Source organism: Periophthalmus magnuspinnatus, chromosome 4, assembly GCF_009829125.3.
Source record: "Periophthalmus magnuspinnatus isolate fPerMag1 chromosome 4, fPerMag1.2.pri, whole genome shotgun sequence".
In the NCBI taxonomy this organism is placed as follows: Eukaryota; Metazoa; Chordata; class Actinopteri; order Gobiiformes; family Gobiidae; genus Periophthalmus; species Periophthalmus magnuspinnatus.
Genome location: NC_047129.1, coordinates 11,840,928 through 11,857,090, shown reverse-complemented (window position 1 = coordinate 11,857,090; position 16,163 = coordinate 11,840,928). Strand labels below are relative to the sequence as shown.

General features: G+C 37.3%; 2 protein-coding genes and 1 long non-coding RNA gene across 3 annotated transcripts; all 3 read left to right on the top strand.

Moving 5' to 3' along the window:
- The first annotated feature begins 523 nt into the window (after positions 1 to 523).
- si:dkey-21p1.3 (collagen alpha-5(IV) chain) lies at positions 524 to 10,990 on the top strand. Its single transcript, XM_055221363.1, has 33 exons — positions 524 to 610; positions 2,557 to 2,649; positions 2,825 to 2,989; positions 5,103 to 5,156; positions 5,668 to 5,787; positions 5,906 to 5,944; positions 6,015 to 6,068; positions 6,155 to 6,208; positions 6,280 to 6,387; positions 6,463 to 6,516; positions 6,623 to 6,676; positions 6,996 to 7,040; positions 7,111 to 7,164; positions 7,232 to 7,276; positions 7,378 to 7,431; positions 7,547 to 7,591; positions 7,666 to 7,719; positions 7,806 to 7,850; positions 7,959 to 8,012; positions 8,100 to 8,207; positions 8,274 to 8,327; positions 8,412 to 8,465; positions 9,003 to 9,047; positions 9,120 to 9,173; positions 9,588 to 9,641; positions 9,804 to 9,857; positions 9,921 to 9,974; positions 10,086 to 10,139; positions 10,212 to 10,265; positions 10,339 to 10,383; positions 10,466 to 10,510; positions 10,601 to 10,708; positions 10,928 to 10,990. The coding sequence occupies exons 1-33, from the start codon at positions 524 to 526 to the stop codon at positions 10,988 to 10,990; spliced, it is 2,124 nt and encodes a 707-aa protein (XP_055077338.1).
- A 126-nt stretch (positions 10,991 to 11,116) lies between these two features.
- LOC129456206 (uncharacterized) lies at positions 11,117 to 11,511 on the top strand. Its single transcript, XR_008648688.1, has 3 exons — positions 11,117 to 11,163; positions 11,244 to 11,351; positions 11,457 to 11,511. It is a non-coding gene; the product is annotated as an uncharacterized LOC129456206 (long non-coding RNA).
- Positions 11,512 to 13,217: 1,706 nt separating this feature from the next.
- Positions 13,218 to 15,694, top strand: LOC117393994 (collagen alpha-3(V) chain). Its single transcript, XM_055221362.1, has 13 exons — positions 13,218 to 13,238; positions 13,325 to 13,378; positions 14,024 to 14,077; positions 14,154 to 14,207; positions 14,290 to 14,343; positions 14,515 to 14,568; positions 14,638 to 14,691; positions 14,763 to 14,816; positions 14,903 to 14,920; positions 15,022 to 15,084; positions 15,182 to 15,313; positions 15,391 to 15,514; positions 15,576 to 15,694. Exons 1-13 carry the CDS (start codon positions 13,218 to 13,220, stop codon positions 15,692 to 15,694), a joined length of 855 nt encoding a protein of 284 aa, XP_055077337.1.
- Positions 15,695 to 16,163: the final 469 nt, after the last annotated feature.

The window sequence follows — 16,163 nt, the reverse complement described above, 5'->3', positions numbered from 1 at the left end:
AACTACCATACTCAGAGGTATGCTAAATCTATAGAATAAATATTCTGGGTATTAGATTTAGATACAAATCAAACTGATGAAACACCTACAGTGTCACATTAGTGTTGTGAAAAGAAGAGAACAAAAAGGATGAGTTTTGTGATTCCTGATGTTAGCTGTGATGTGACGTGCATACAGAAAAATATGAAGGTCACCTATTCAATAAGGAAGGTCTGGCAGAGAAAGGTCTGGAATATCTCTACAATACATGGTACAAAACACACTTGGAAATAAAAGAAGAAAACAGATAACAGTTATTTCTCCATTACTAGTGTCAGTGTCTGCTGATTAAAGCCATTTTGTTTGTGTACATAGAGCTGGGTCCTCTCCAGGTCGTGTTGCCTTCTCTCAAGTGGTCATCTTAAACGATGATAGTAAAATGTCCTTTAAACGTGATGCAAGTGAATTTAAACATAACAGATGCTTTCCTCTGAGTTTAAGTACAAAGATACTATGTATTTGACTCACAGTATTTTCTCCAAGCATGGTAATCATCATCATTATTTCAGATGTGAGTGGAAAGTGTGTGTCATCTGACATGATCAGACACAGAGAACCCATTAAACATTCAGTAAGTGTTCATTTTTATCAGTGTGTGTTATGTTTGTCCTACATTGTCAGCAAAACTTTTGAAGACCTGTATTAAAAGATGCCATATAATTTAATTTGATCATTGTTAGAATATAGTCCCATGGCCCATCAAAGAGCCCTAGTGCCATTCTCTTTATGCTGCCTACATTCGTCCAAAGAGGTTAAGTCCAGGATTACATTTTTGTTCAAAGTATAGGAATTTACATTTACATTGAATCTGTGCAGCTGTGACAGAATAATGTTTACATACTGTATTTGTTGAAAGAATAATTAAAGATCAGTCTTTTGTGTTTGGGGTATTGATGTTCAAATTCATTTTTCACCAAAACAATTGATAAAAATGTCCTTGTATTTAAATGAAAAATGTACTCTATCGTCACTCCTTTCCTATGGTCATCTCTTGGTGTGTGTTAGGATTTACCTCACGGCTCCTGTGTTAACCTTGACTTTGGCTGTTGACACAATGGTCTAATGCTGCATGAATGTGTCAGCTTTGTGAAACTGTTTACATGAAAGTGTTAAGCATCGCTATGAGGGAATGTTTACTCTCCTTCTGGAGCTTAGCAATGCTTAAAGGTTCTCCCTCACTTCTGGATCATGTGTATGTATACGCTGGGATGGCATGTTCATGACAATATAATTATCAAACCACCAGGAGGATATCAGTTGTTTTATGAAGGCAACGTCAATGCAAAAAAGAGCAGTCATGAAGTATATACACTTGGCAGAGATATGTTTGTGGATAAAATATTGACCACAATCTTATTGCAAATGCATGCTAAAAAGAGGAGTGTACCTATGTTCCCACAGCTCTGTTTTCTCACATTTAAAAGATATTTCTGAAGTAAATCCATAACCCACATCCTCATCCTGGCCCTAATGTTAACCATCATTTTAAAAAGGATAAATGGTAAATAATAACCTCACTTCTCCCCTTTCTCCAGTAATCTCTGCTCCTCTGATTCTTGCTACATTCCTCAGCTGGGCTTCAGTTTTTACAGGAGAATGAAAGTCATGTGTGAAGTTCAATGCCAAATGATAAGTTTACAAATATATAAGCTAAGTTGTCTCTATTAGAGGCCACTAAGAGATATTTTAAAAATGGAAAGGCAAGTGTATTGTGTCTTTAAAAAACAAAAAACATAACACTGAAGTAGATTGTTTGTGCTACCTTATTTCAAAGCCAACTGGTGTCTGGCCTGTTTGGGGGGGTCGGGGAGTGGGAGGGTGTGAGGGTGTTGATCACGTGCTACTGGTCCGGTAGGGGGAGTGAGGTGGAGCACGAACACAAACAAACTGCCCAGAGAACAGAACCATGCGGGGCTCTGCTTTGGTCTTCCTTTTCTGTGTAAGTTTCTTTATTTCATATCTAGACAGCCGCAGTAAAAGACTTTAAGAAATGGCAAGATCTGTATAAATAATAATTTACATGTGTTTATATAGGCTATTGGAAATTAACAATATAATTAAATATTTTCTTACGTCATCCTACATTTCAGCTGTTTGCACAAGTGTTTCAAATGTACAATATTTGTACATATTTGTAATATTTTCGCTTGCTTTAATCGATTCATTGGTTACTTTATCGAATTATTATCGATTCAAAATCTGTTTTTCCATAGGAACCAACATAAAAAGCGTCATTATCAACTACAAATGACAGACTTATATGGACACATTTACTTACTTGTATGTGCTTTGCAAGGTTGCAGTAGTTTAAATACTAGTTTTTAAAACTACCATTCACTTTATTGTAACAAGGTGAGTAGCTATTCAAAACTATCTTAATTTTGTAATTGCTGGAAATTTAGAGCCTGCAGACTTTTGCACAATTACTTTGGCGCCCCCCTTTGGTAAATTGGAGCACCACGACTCACGAAATCGTTGAGTACTTCAGAATAGTTTTAACTATATTATTTTGTTTAGGGCACTCTGCATCAGATGACCTTCATCTCTGGAGAGCACAAAGCTTCAGAAAGTCACAATGAGGACACCTCAGCCCCCAGTGACAAAAATATGGTATGAGCGATAAACCTTGTTTTATGTATTTAATGCAGACAATATAAATGTAGGCTATTTCCATGGGCTTTGGTTAACTGTGTTACCTCGAGATTTATTTGAATGAGATCTAGCCTAATGTATATATTTCTAAAGGGCAAAGCTATAACTTCAGCATATTATTGACTGTTCCCAGGTTATTGAGGATCAGCCAATAGTTGGATCTACCATCGAAAGCTCCTCAAGCAGCTTACATCAAGTCAGTCCTTCTGAGCAAATATTTTTAGGATCTGATGAAGACCAGATTAATTGCATCTCTGAAACTGAGGACAAATTAAATGATGACATCCTTATCGACCAAGTGAGAGGCTTAAATCACAAAGCCCATGAAAAACCAACATGTCCCAGCCAATATTTATTTGAGAAGAACCCACCTGAGGAGTTTGGACTGGTCAAAAAACCTTGGAGCACAAAAGCTCCATTCACAACAAGCTCTAATTTTTCATACATAATTACTGAAGCTGTGAGACAAGTGCACAAACCTTTCGAGGAAGCAATTGGACCCGCCACAGCATTAAAAGGAAATGTAATGATTAATGCTCTAGAACCAGTCGGAATAAATACAAGTCTGATCAAAGGAGCAACGTTAGAATCATCTAATGTTACCACATTTACTGCAGCAGGAAAAACAAAGCCCCCAACTTCAAGCAAAGGACTAAATAAGGACAATGTTGTTGAGTTTAATGAACAAACAAGTGACTTTTCAGAAACAAGGTTTACATCATTACTACAGGTACCTACTAAAGGGCAAAAACCTGAGATGGAGAAACAACATGAGCTTTCTGAGTCTGAATCATCTCAACAGACAGCAAGTAAATTGATCAATGTTAACAAACGTCTAGGCTCAAGAACAGGGCTCCGAGGTCAATGGGTGAGCTACTTTTCTTTCAGAATATAACTAACATCAAACGTATAGAGAAGAAAATAAGTTATTGCTGGGACAGTGCGTTGAATAGTAAATAAGTGGGGTCATTTTGGGGACACTATGACGGACCATCCATGGTTCAGGAGGACCGGGACAGAAGCACAGATGGGCTCACTTACTATAGCCCTGATGTGCAGCCATAAGTTTATCTGAAGAGACAATGAAGTTGTCTTAAAATCTGAAGTCAGTTAGATGCCTACTGCATTTTCAAGGGTCTGATACTAAATCTGTTTTTTAATGATTGGGACAAAATTGACATTTGTAACCTGAAATGCAGAACCCTATTGGGCAATAAGACTGCTGTTGTAGAATTTCTACAAGCAAACAACTAAAGGATAAAATGAACTGAGAAGATGTCTTGATTCAAAGAGTCTGATTTATTAAAACAATTGTCCACAATTGTAAAGAGCTACCTGTCCCTGAGCATCACTTTGCCCTAAACTGTGCCATTGTCAGTACATACAGCATATTTATACCATATAGATAAGAGTTACATGAACCAGAAAACCAGTTTAAATCCTATAAACACAATGCCAAAATACTTCTTGGGACATAGGATAAGCACTTCGTATAATATGCATCAGACAGGGGACAACAGAGCAAGGTGTACTGGATCTTGAGGTTAAATGGATAAGATATAATTGAACTAATAGTTAAGAAATTGGAACTAAGAGGTCTGCATACCAATACCCAGGCTATATGACAACGTACAAATTAGATAAAACCCTGTAAGTAAAGATTTCCATAACAAAATAATCACTATCAAATTAAAATAACAATTTGAAGAGTTGCAGTTAGTAAATTGCAAATATGGCAATTATTTAAGTAATATAAATTCCTCTACAAACAAACTAAAACATATATATAATCTTATTACATATTAACCAACCTGCTCACCCTGTTTACACCTTAGTTTAGACCTCTACAAACATCTGAAATGCACTACAACTCCTATCCACAAACCTGCTAGTCTAATATCCACTAATATCTACTAATATCCACTAATATCCACTACAACTACAACTACTAGTGCCTCCTGCTGTGCACATATTGAACAGAAAAGGGCAAAATAAGTTGTAAATCAAAATAAGAAATTTGGATGAATGTAAAGACAATATATTTTACTGCTTTAAGTCAATTCACTTATATTAATTTTATTACAAACAAATAACACCAACAAATTCAGTGATTTTTCTTTGGCGTTTTAAACTTCTGTTACTATTGTCACTGTTTCTGTTCTGTCTCATTTATGTTGTAATTATGTTGAACTTTAGGACAGCTGATGGAGTGTAGTTGTATTGTGTTAACTGATGACACACTGAATATTGTGCTCTTTTTAAATTCAGATAAATTGAGAAAATCTAAGTAAAAGTATTATTTTAGGTGTTGGAGAGTCACCCTCTGCTGGTCAGAATGCAGATCATGCACTGTGCTGTGTTGATTTGTTGATTTTAATTGTCCGCTAAAATCTTATTTTGTGTTTTCCTAGGGACCTCCAGGATTACCTGGATTACCAGGGGATCCTGGACTAAAAGGTGAAAAGGTTTGTTATGTTTTATTTTATTTTTGTGTCTCTAATGATACATAGAGAGTATTGGTGTAGTAATACTGGCCAATACTTAGCACTGATACATGAATTGATCCACAAGTTTTTTGCAGTATAAAACACTTTTAGTAACAAAACCAAAATAGAATAGAAATAAATAAATTAAATAAAGTACCACAATGCAAATATTTAAAAATAAGTAAATACAGTACAATAGGTGTGAGAGATGATGTCCTTGATAATTCCATTTGTAATATCATGATTCAGTTCTTCTCTGTTTAATGCAGCTCTGTGCTCACTTTTACCCACCAACTGACTTACTGATGAGTGAGTCAAAGGAGCCTCTCAATCCTTATAAAACCCAGGCTCCAGGAAATGTGTTATATTCATCTTTTGGTATATCACTAACCCTGTGTTTGTAGCTCTAATAGTAATTCTTGACCAAAAGCTGTGAAATTTAGGACCATGAATTGGAGCTCTAATGTAATGTGACTAATGTTATCTTTAGGGGTATGAAGGCGTCATGGGCAGAACAGGCCAGACAGGATACAGAGGTCCTATTGGTCCTCCTGGAATGCCTGCTATAGTTGTGGTTAAAACCTCTGAAGAAGAATGGGAAACTTTTAAGGTATATACATTATACAGATACATCATTTAAACATGATATGATATTTTTCTATAATAATATATACATATATGACATTATTTAATTTCAAATAGCATGTAACTGTAGATGTTATTTACAGAAAACAGAATTCTACAATAAATTTGTTTCATCATGGCCGGTAGGTGATTATGAAAGAAATTAACTTCACTAATGGCTAATAACTAATACATATTTTACTTCCTGTGAAGAAAGTCAAAGGTTCTCAGGGAACACTTGGACCTCCTGGGGATGAAGGACCAGTTGTAATACAACCTTAAACATTACAATAAATACAGTAAGGCTATTACTAAAAATTGCTTTGCTCAGAAATAAATATCTTATCTTTTAGGGACCTCCTGGAATCACTGGCAAACAGGGCAAAAAAGGCAGTCAAGGAGTTATTGTAAGCTGGGTTCATTTAATTAATATATAAATAATTAAACTACACTGGCCTAACTTTACATTGTACCGCAGGGTAAAATAGGGCCACCTGGTTTTCCCGGTCCACAAGGGCGTCCAGGAGCAGAAGGGACTCTTGGAAAGATTGGTGACCCAGGTCCTGCAGGCTTAGTGGGGGAGAAGGTGCGTCTATGGGGTACTATTGCATTATTCGCATGTATATAACAATATATGTGTGCTGTATGTGTGTATCTGCAGGGAGCCAAAGGTTTCAGTGGAGAGTCAGGCTCTAAAGGGGATCTGGGTGAATGGGTAAGACAGGCTTGAGTTTAAATGTCATGTACTTTAAAGTGAGACCCATACATTTCATTAGTGTTGACTTTTTGTCTTTTGAGTTATTTCCATTTTTTTGTTTGAGGGCTATCAAGGAGAAGTGGGACTTCAAGGAAATAGAGGAGTAAAAGGCCAAAAGGTTTGATTTTCTAATTATAGATGCCAACACATTTATGAAGTATTTATTAAGTATAAGTAATATTATCGGTATTTTTTGTTAACAGGGAAATAAAGGGAGACCTGGCATCACTGGCATCCCAGGTTATACAGTAAGTAAGAATGACTTCATAACAACATTTCAAAACAATGACGAACCATTTTGGACTGTCATAGGGTTTTCCTGGAGCCATGGGTCCTCCTGGTTTTCCTGGCCCACCAGGACCGGTTGTAAGTGTAGTTAAAATAAAAATGTACAGATCTGCTGAATAGATTCAGTCTCACACATATTTCTGTTTTAGGGCGGTATTGGATCTCCAGGTGATGCTGGACCTGCTGGTTCACCTGTAAGTTCCTCATTTTAGCTGTTTATAGGTGAAATTATACTTTTCAAGACCAATAACCAACATTTTTTAGGGAAAAATAGGCCTCAAAGGAAAACAGGGTGTTACTGGTGTGAAGGGGACAAGAGTAAGTATACAGTATAAATTATTTACTTATTTAACAAACCTGCAAATTTTCCAATTGACATTCCCAGGGTCAGCAGGGTGCATTTGGTATTGGAGGAACTCTTGGACCAAAGGTGATACTGTTTACAGATCTCTCAAACAATGATAAAACAGAATACAAGTGTGTAGATATGTATCTTAACTTGTATTTACATAAAAACTAATATTTTCTCAGGGGGAGATGGGTCCTGATGGGGTCATTGGCATTCCTGGAATACGTGGTCCACAGGTACACAATTTACGATATATTTGATTTTGCATGAGTGTTGTTTGATGCAAACAGTTCCTGTATGAACCGGGATACATAATCATACATTAGATTTTGAAAGAATTTTGAAAAACAGGGGCCACCAGGGCTTACTGGACCAGCTGGGACTAAAGGAGACCCAGTGAGTGCATCATGAATACATAAATGTAAAAATAAATCACCAAAAAGTCACTAAATATGGTGTGTGTACTTTAGGGCATCTTTGGAGACGAAGGGGACATTGGTGAACCAGGACCTCCAGGCCTGATTGTAAGGAGCAGACCAAAATAGGACCAAGCAAATTCACTCTGATGTTGGTCTGTGCAGTTTTATGGTTAATTTCTGTCTCACTTCAGGGACTGGAAGGAAATCCTGGGAAACATGGATCCTTAGGTGATCCCGTAAGATTAATGACAATATTATTTTCAAGAACTCAGATTAATGTTGTGTGCAATCTCCAGATTGTACACTGTACAAAGTATCAAGGATTTTGTGTGTTTTCCTTTCAGGGGACTGATGCCACAAAAGGGGAAAAGGGCGGTCTGGGTCTAAAGGGTGACATGGTAAATCCCATTGCGAATCTGTAATTTCATAATCACTCAACAGTGTTGTTTATCTTTTATATGTATGTATATTTCTTATACCTGCAGGGGCCTCTGGGGCCTCCAGGCAAAGTTGGACAGAAAGGAGCTCGAGGACCATCAGGACTTGAGGGTCTTCAGGGGCCAGTTGGACCAACAGGACTTCCTGGACCCAGTGTGAGATAAAGGCTCTTGGTTTTATATACACGTCGGCGACTTCTTTGACCAGTTCTCCTTTCTTAGGGGCTGGATGGAGGAACTGGAGAGCAAGGAAAACAAGGACCAGATGGACCAAAGGTAAATCTCATTCAGTCAATAGAGTAATATATAATATATATATTCATGTTTACTGCATATACATTTTGGAATATGCTTCTTCAGGGAGATAGAGGGCTGACAGGTTTTCAAGGACTGAATGGGCCTCGAGGTGATAAGGTAAATGACCTGTATTTTTGCTGCTAATCTGTTGTTCAGTGTGGGATTCATGTGGTGTCTGCCTCTGTTTACATAAATGTAAAGATAGTGTCCCTAGAAAATAGTATGGTATCTCTTATTTCCTCCACAAGTCCTGGTGAAGTTTAAATGTAAAGGTGCACTATGTTACTTTTCTGGTGGAGAGTCTGCCACGAGCTTGTCTCCATAGAGATTGTATTGCTTTACCTGGAATGATCCATAGTATGGCATTAAAATATCTCCATGGAGGCAAGCAGGTGACACCACCAAGCCAAATTACAGGTCAGATCTAAAGAAAGGTGACTCTGACAGTAAGAAGAAGGTATGTTATTTTTTTCAATAGAAACACATAGTTGAATAAATGCAAGATAGATCATTTTGATTAATACCATACTGTGAAGTATTTCAGGCAAAGCAATAACATATACATGGAAACAGGCAAATGATGGAATCCAACCACATAGTGCCTTTAAGCACTAAAGCAACTAACATTTCATAACCACTGTTTTTATTTTTAAGGGAAGAGAGGGGCGATCAGGGTTTACTGGGGTGCCTGGTCCAGTTGTGAGTAAAATAATATTTTCATTTTCATGTGATCTAAACCTGTAATAAGTAATACTGTTCTGTCTTCTTTAGGGAGAGATGGGAAAATCTGGAGACCGAGGTCCTGAAGGAGAGCCTGGTATTAAGGTTTCTGTCTATATTGTACATATTGTATGTTATAAGTATGATTTTTATTGAATCAAAAATCTTTCAAGATTGTTGTAGAAATATTGTTATTAATGAGTGACGATGAGCAAAATCTATATATTGGATTTACTTTATGTATTATAGTTTTATTATATTATCTAGGGAAAACCAGGCATCAGGGGAGAGACTGGACCTAAAGGCCTAAAGGTTTGTACTGTATATAATTAATTTAGGTTTTTAGATTATATAATATATATATATATATATATATATATATATATATATATATATATATATATATATATATATATATATACACACACATATATATATTTTAGTTTTTTTTTTTATAAATATTTACAATTATGGATTTTGTTGTATTGCATGTATTTGCTTATATTTATTATGTCTCAGGGTAAAGATGGCCACCAAGGAAACAAAGGACTGGAAGGAACGATTGGATCCCAAGTAGGATTATTATTATATTACATTACCCACTACACATTCAGAGTGTACTGGGTAATGTATCTGAACAATGAAAACACATTGGTGTGCATAAAGTTTTTGTTCAAATTAGTCATGCTGATTATGCTGTCTGCATAAATAAATACCTGCTGTACTATTATGTAGGGCCTCCTTGGTACTGATGGTTTAAATGGGGACCATGGACCACCAGGTGTAAAAGTACGTCCATCTAAGCCTTTTTACTCAGTCTACCCTGTCAGTAACCTATTCAATTCTCCCCAGGGACTCGTGGGAAAAACTGGATTTCCTGGTCTTCAGGGGTCGGTAGGAAACAGTGTGAGTACATATTTATTATGTGTGTCATTTATAGAGGAGCACATTAAGGTGTGGCTTTAAAACATACGGTCACAGTGATACAATTAAAAACATTATACCCTTGTCCAACAGGGTGAATCTGGCAGTGTAGGGAATAAGGGGGCTCTTGGACAACCAGGCGTCAGAGTAAGTGACTATGTTACATACAACACTACACCTGAAGTAACAGAAAAGGTGATTGGTGTGATTTTGTTTTAGGGAATTAAAGGCAAACTAGGCTCCAAAGGCCTCACAGGAAGTGATGGACTGAAGGTGAGTTTTACAGATTTTTAATTTATTGTCTTTTTATACATGATCAGATTACTGAGTCATTCATTTTTCAAAGGGTACAAGAGGTGAAAAGGGTTCCTCAGGAAAAGAAGGTTCACCTGTGAGTGTTATTATTCTGTATCTGTCCCTTTATGTGCACTCACATGTAGAATACTGTGCATTCATGTCTGTATGTGTTATAGGGGAAGATGGGCGTGCCTGGCCCTCAGGGATTACAAGGACCAAATGTAAGAATGTTATGTTATGTAGACTAATGAAACATTATGCTTTTTATTCAGCTGTACATACACATTAATTATGCTTATTAACACCTTGAGGGAGTGCCGGGGAATACTGGAGCAATGGGTGAGGTTGGGCCCCGAGGTGCCTCAGGGGAACAGGGCCTGAAAGGCCGAGCAGGGCCCATTGGGATTAAAGGAGACCCAGTAAGTGTGTTGCAAATAAAATGGACCAGTGTGTTGTACAAATACAAAGAAATTAAACGTATGCATTTAGGGAAAAGATGGACCTCAGGGGTTACCGGGACCATTGGGGGAGAAAGGAGATAAGGCATGAAACTTCAGAATTATATATACTCTATAGAATATACAAACACCTTCTTCAACAGTTAGCTAAATATGGTTTTCCTTTGTCCACTTACTCAGGGGTTCATTGGAGCTGTTGGACATAAAGGAGTTTCTGGCGTCGATGGTGAGGAGGTAGATTAATCAGTGATGATAACGGGCATGCATTTCATGTAACATTCATACATTCATAATATTCACATTATTGTGTTGTTATTATTATTGTTTTATTGTATGGAACTGGAACACTTTAAACATTTCAGGGTTTGCCTGGATTGAATGGACAAGAGGGACCAACAGGACTAAAGGGAGAGTTTGTAAGCAGCTAATGCTTTTTTGAATGTTTGGCTTTGAGTTCCATAGCTAACAAAGTGTATTTTTTAAATGTAATATTAAGGGTATTAAAGGAAATATTGGGCCCCAGGGTCAAAAAGGGCCAAAAGGATCAGCTGGAGAGAGGGGAAACCATGGTCCATTAGGCATGGGAGGACCCCCAGGAAAACAGGTGACTTAAAAAAAATTGTGTGGTGGTGTACCTGCAAAATATTATGCTTTATTCTTTTGATTATAATGACTGCAAAGTAACAAAGTACGGTGGCATAATCAACAGGGTAATACAGGTGTACCAGGTGAAAGAGGGAATCAAGGAGTACATGGGTTGAAGGTGAGATTTACAATATAAATACGATAGTGGTAATCTAAATACTAATTCTTGTCATGTTATGATTTTGCATTTGCATAGGGTGAGAGAGGTCAGAGAGGTCCTGCTGGAAAGTCTGGGATTTTTGGCCCAGGGGGCAATACTGGATCACTTGGTGTTAAAGGACAAAAAGGTCCCGTTGGTATTACTGTGAGCAAATGTCCACTTAAGTATAAGTACTTACACAGTGCTATGATAAACATGCAAAATATGACAAAATCTTCTTAAATAAAGGTGTCCATAAAAAATTGTACTATTTCTTTAATTTCAGGGTCCCATTGGAACAAAGGGCCCTCCTGGACAAATTGGACCATCACAACCTGTGTGAATTATTACAATAAGTGGTTTGTATTATAATTAAACTATAACTATGTTATATTTTTGTAGGCATTACCGGGAGAAAGAGGTATTATTGGTAAAAAGGGTTCACCTGGACCAAAAGTATGTACTGTTTCATCATTATGTAGCTGCAGCTGTCAACCAGTTTAATTTAAATGTGCTAAATGTTCTCTATCCTTTCATGCCACTCTTCAGGGAAGTCATGGGGAGAAGGGTAAACCGGGATTGTTCGGCAGAAAAGGCAGCATGGTTGGAAAATATAAACACTTCAGGATTGTCTTCTGATAAGCATAAGTAATGATAATCAGAAGATGTGACCACTCTGTGTATGACTTTTGCATTGTCTAGGGCGTTAAAGGGGAAAAGGGTGCAAAAGGAGAGTGTGGAATCCAAGGCACTTTGGTAACACAACAAATTAGACACTTGAACATAGTACAAAGTTGTTGTTTTTTGTTAGTTTTGTTTACTTTCTCTCAAGTTGATTTTTTTCTGTACAATTGTGTACTATCAATTGATGTTTGTTTCTTGATAGGGTAAATTTGGGATATTGGGATTAATAGGCCCTCTAGGTGGTAAAGGACATACTGGACCCATAGGCCCCCCTGGACATTCAGGAATCATAGGACCTCAGGGACCAAAGGTTTGGTGAACAAATATTGTATTTAATTAAATATGAAAATGCATTAATGCAAAATTCACATATTCTGTAAAATACTCTTTGTGATGTGGTTAATTACAACAGTGTTTGTCTTCTAAAGGGGAATACAGGGCAGCCTGGAAGGAAAGGAAAGAAAGGGGTTCAAGGAAAACTTGTAAGTTCTCTCAGAAAACATGTAGAAATGTTTTCAAATGTTTATTGGATATTGTATGATACGCCATAATTTATGAAAAGCACTTATGTCATGTTATTATTATGGTTTTAATTTCTTTATTTAATATACAAAAAGTTGAAGTAAAACATAACAGATATCAAAGATCTTTCACGGTCCTACGACCACTGGACAGTTTGTTTTTTTTACCTCCCTGGGAAAAAAGGAATTTTTCACACTTTTCAACAGCTTATCCCTGATCTTTGTTGTCAGTTACTACTCAATTCATAAATTGTTCTGTAAAGAGGCAGCCTAGCGGATTGTCACTAAAATGTAAAACATCATTTGATATTTTATATTGTTTTCCAGGGACCTGCAGGGCCACAGGGGAGACGGGGATCAACTGGACAACGTGGGAAACCAGCAAGTATCTTATTGTCTGTTGAAGACATCCAGCCAGGATCAATGTTAATGCTAATTTTGACATTGTAATGTTTGTGCTCTCAGGGTCCAGCTGGTATTAATGGTTTACTTGGCGTTGAGGGTAATGAAGGCGATCCTGTAAGAAAGGACGCAGATCTTCATGTTTTTGGTTGTACAAACAGTCCTTAAGTCCTTGCATCTCTTTAGGGTGACATTGGCTTCAGAGGTCCCCGTGGCAAAACCGGCGTGCCTGGAATTATGGCGAGCTCCACTCTTTATAATCAGATCAACTTTATTTAAAGGAGGAAAGCTAGTTTGTCTATGTACTCTTATAGCATGAATAAGGAGTTCATATGGCATTGTGGGTTCTGCAAAAGTGCATTTGCTCCACTAGAGCTGAGGTGGTCAAAACTTGGCCCTTCATGAGGTTTGATTTGGCCCGCAAGGGGGTGCTGAGTTCTGTAGTATCCAATACAATAATTAAAAACAATTTAATCATAAATGCCATTGCAGATAAACTTTATATGCAGCATATAATTAGATTGGACCATTGGCATACTAATACTTATTTTGACCCCCTGGGGAAAAAAAATTTGAGCAGCCTTGCACTTGAGTGCAGGGAGCTAATCAAGCAGACTTCTTGTTTGCTTTGTCTACATACATATTTTGGATGAAAAACATTTAAAAATGTGGCCTTACTGTGAGCAGGCTTGCATCTCAATAAACTGACTCTTGGCTAAAAAGGGTTCTGTCTTGCGAACAAAAGAAAAAATACATAAAACATAAACTGTTTTACAGGATAAAAACAGTTGTTATAAAATGTCAATAAATCATCATTGTTTAGCAGTAAAATTCATACTTGATATGAAAGTTTTACTTGTTTCTCAATACTTTTTGTCATTTTAGGGCAAACCTGGATTATCTGGAATTTCTGGAAACATAGGTGTTCAAGGGTTTAAGGTAGAACATTTTTCATAATCTTTATGGAAGGAGAGAGAATAACTTTACACTTATAATGATTAAATATGCTATTCAGGGTCAAAATGGACCAGTTGGAGACCAGGGACTTCCAGGACCAAAGGGCCCAAAAGTAAGTTTTCATGTTTTAGGTCAGTGGCTGATTTGCATACTGTTTGTTTATCCTAATCTCTGTCAAACTCATTTGATTATAGGGCCTCCCTGGACTTAGAGGTGAAAAAGGAAAAGATAAAATGAAAGGTGCAAAGGTGAGAAAATGTGGGATATAATTGTAAATGGTGGGACAACTCTTTCAGGTTTTCAGCCTACGCTTGTAACTAGCAGGAATTATTGAATGTATGTGTGTGATTGTTATGAAGAACGGGTTGAATTGCAGTTACTTGATTTTTTGTTCTCTTATTTTCATTGTTTGCATACAGGGTAGAACAGGTGGCACTGGGTTACCAGGGCCCATTGGTCCTCAGGGGCTCAAAGTAAGTGAAATATGTAGTGCTGTATCTCCTGCTAAAACATTATACTAATATCTACTGTCTGCACCACAGGGAAATGCTGGTATAGAGGGGGTAAAGGGTCCAAAGGGTCAAAAAGGAAATAAGGTGATTTTTATTTGTTGGTCATAGTCACGGCGTATAAGCCTGAAGGCATTCAATGTCTCATGTGCTCACAGGGGGACACAGGGCCACATGGTCCACCAGGACAACCAGGACTCTCAGGGCATCCTGTATGTTTCATTTTAATGTAGATATGTAAATCATGTATGGCATAGTTCTTCATTCAGCCTACATTTCTTTTCTCTTACTAATTAAGGGACAACATGGAAACAAGGTCAGATTTCATTGCTGTGCTTCTACTGTTTTATTCTACATAATAAATATTTATTTGTCATTCATACCATTTTTAAATTTAAATATCGTTGTATGTTACAGGGACTAAAGGGTACTGAGGGGAGCAAAGGACCAAAAGGCCTAAAGGGAATGTGTGGGCCTCCTGTAAGATATGGCTCCATTAAAACTGTTCCTTTGTGTGTATTTTGTAATTGACTTAGTTGAAATATGAAGAATCTTAATTATGTCAAATACTTAACAGGGAAAGCCTGGAGCTCATGGAAAACAAAAGTTCACTCAAAGACCCCTGAAAAAGTCCAAACCAAAAGAAGGGCCTGGAATGAATCCCAAGACAAGATCCACAAAGGAAGCTGTGACTGAAGGTCATCAAAAAGTTGGTACAAGTGACACTATCATCAGTGTCAGTTCCTTTGGTACTGCATTTACCTATCTCTTTCTTCATCTTTGAAGTCTCACAGACGACCCAAGATATCACAAGTAAATGATCAACCCTTCATCTGGCCACTGGGTAGTGAAAACAATCCAGCTACAACCTGCCATGAATTAGGACTCATGCAGCCGCATCTGACTGATGGTGATAATGAGTCTTTTAAGAACGTACTAATACAGCAGGTGAATAATGCATTTATTTTTAGGTTATTATTTCATGGACCCAAACCATGGCTGTCCATATGATGCTTTGAAAGTGTTCTGCAACTTCACGGCTGGAGGAGCAACATGCTTGCATCCTTTAGAGCCACAGGTAAAATACTGAGAGTGTTTGTACTTTTGAAAGTCACATTGCATTATTTTATTGGTTTGTTGGAATTGCAGAAAAACATGCAATGGAAGGAGAAGAAGTGGTCTACAAGCAGATCTGTCAGCTGGTTAAGTCAACAACATGGTGGAATCAAAGTAACTTAGGATCATTATCATCTTCTTTAATTATGTGTATCTCTGTATTTGACGTAATATATTTTTGTTAACAGTTTGAATATGCAGGACTGGATGTTGTGCAGCTGAGATTTCTGCGGTTGCACAGCCTCAGATCCTTTCAGCACATGACTGTCAGCTGTATCACAAATCTGTCATCTTTTGGTGGCACGACTAATTCATTAAACTGGGCCTTTCATGTCCTCGGAAACACTGACCAAGAAATAAGTTCTCACTTCATCACTGAGAACAGCAGTGACTGTGAGGTAAGACATACTTGTGTAATACTTTTATATTCAGTTTTTTTCCAA

Excerpts from the sequence above, each read along its gene's own strand:
- LOC117393994 (XM_055221362.1), top strand. The coding sequence starts at position 13,218 with ATGGTTTACTTGGCGTTGAGG. Across the intron at positions 15,085-15,181 it reads AGGGAATGTGTGGGCCTCCT|GGAAAGCCTGGAGCTCATGG; the intron begins GTAAGATATGGC and ends AATACTTAACAG. Across the intron at positions 15,314-15,390 it reads TGACTGAAGGTCATCAAAAA|TCTCACAGACGACCCAAGAT; the intron begins GTTGGTACAAGT and ends TCATCTTTGAAG.
- si:dkey-21p1.3 (XM_055221363.1), top strand. The coding sequence starts at position 524 with ATGGTAATCATCATCATTATTTCAGATGTGAGTGGAAAGTGTGTGTCA. Across the intron at positions 6,388-6,462 it reads CAGGCTTAGTGGGGGAGAAG|GGAGCCAAAGGTTTCAGTGG; the intron begins GTGCGTCTATGG and ends GTGTATCTGCAG. Across the intron at positions 7,277-7,377 it reads GAGGAACTCTTGGACCAAAG|GGGGAGATGGGTCCTGATGG; the intron begins GTGATACTGTTT and ends ATATTTTCTCAG.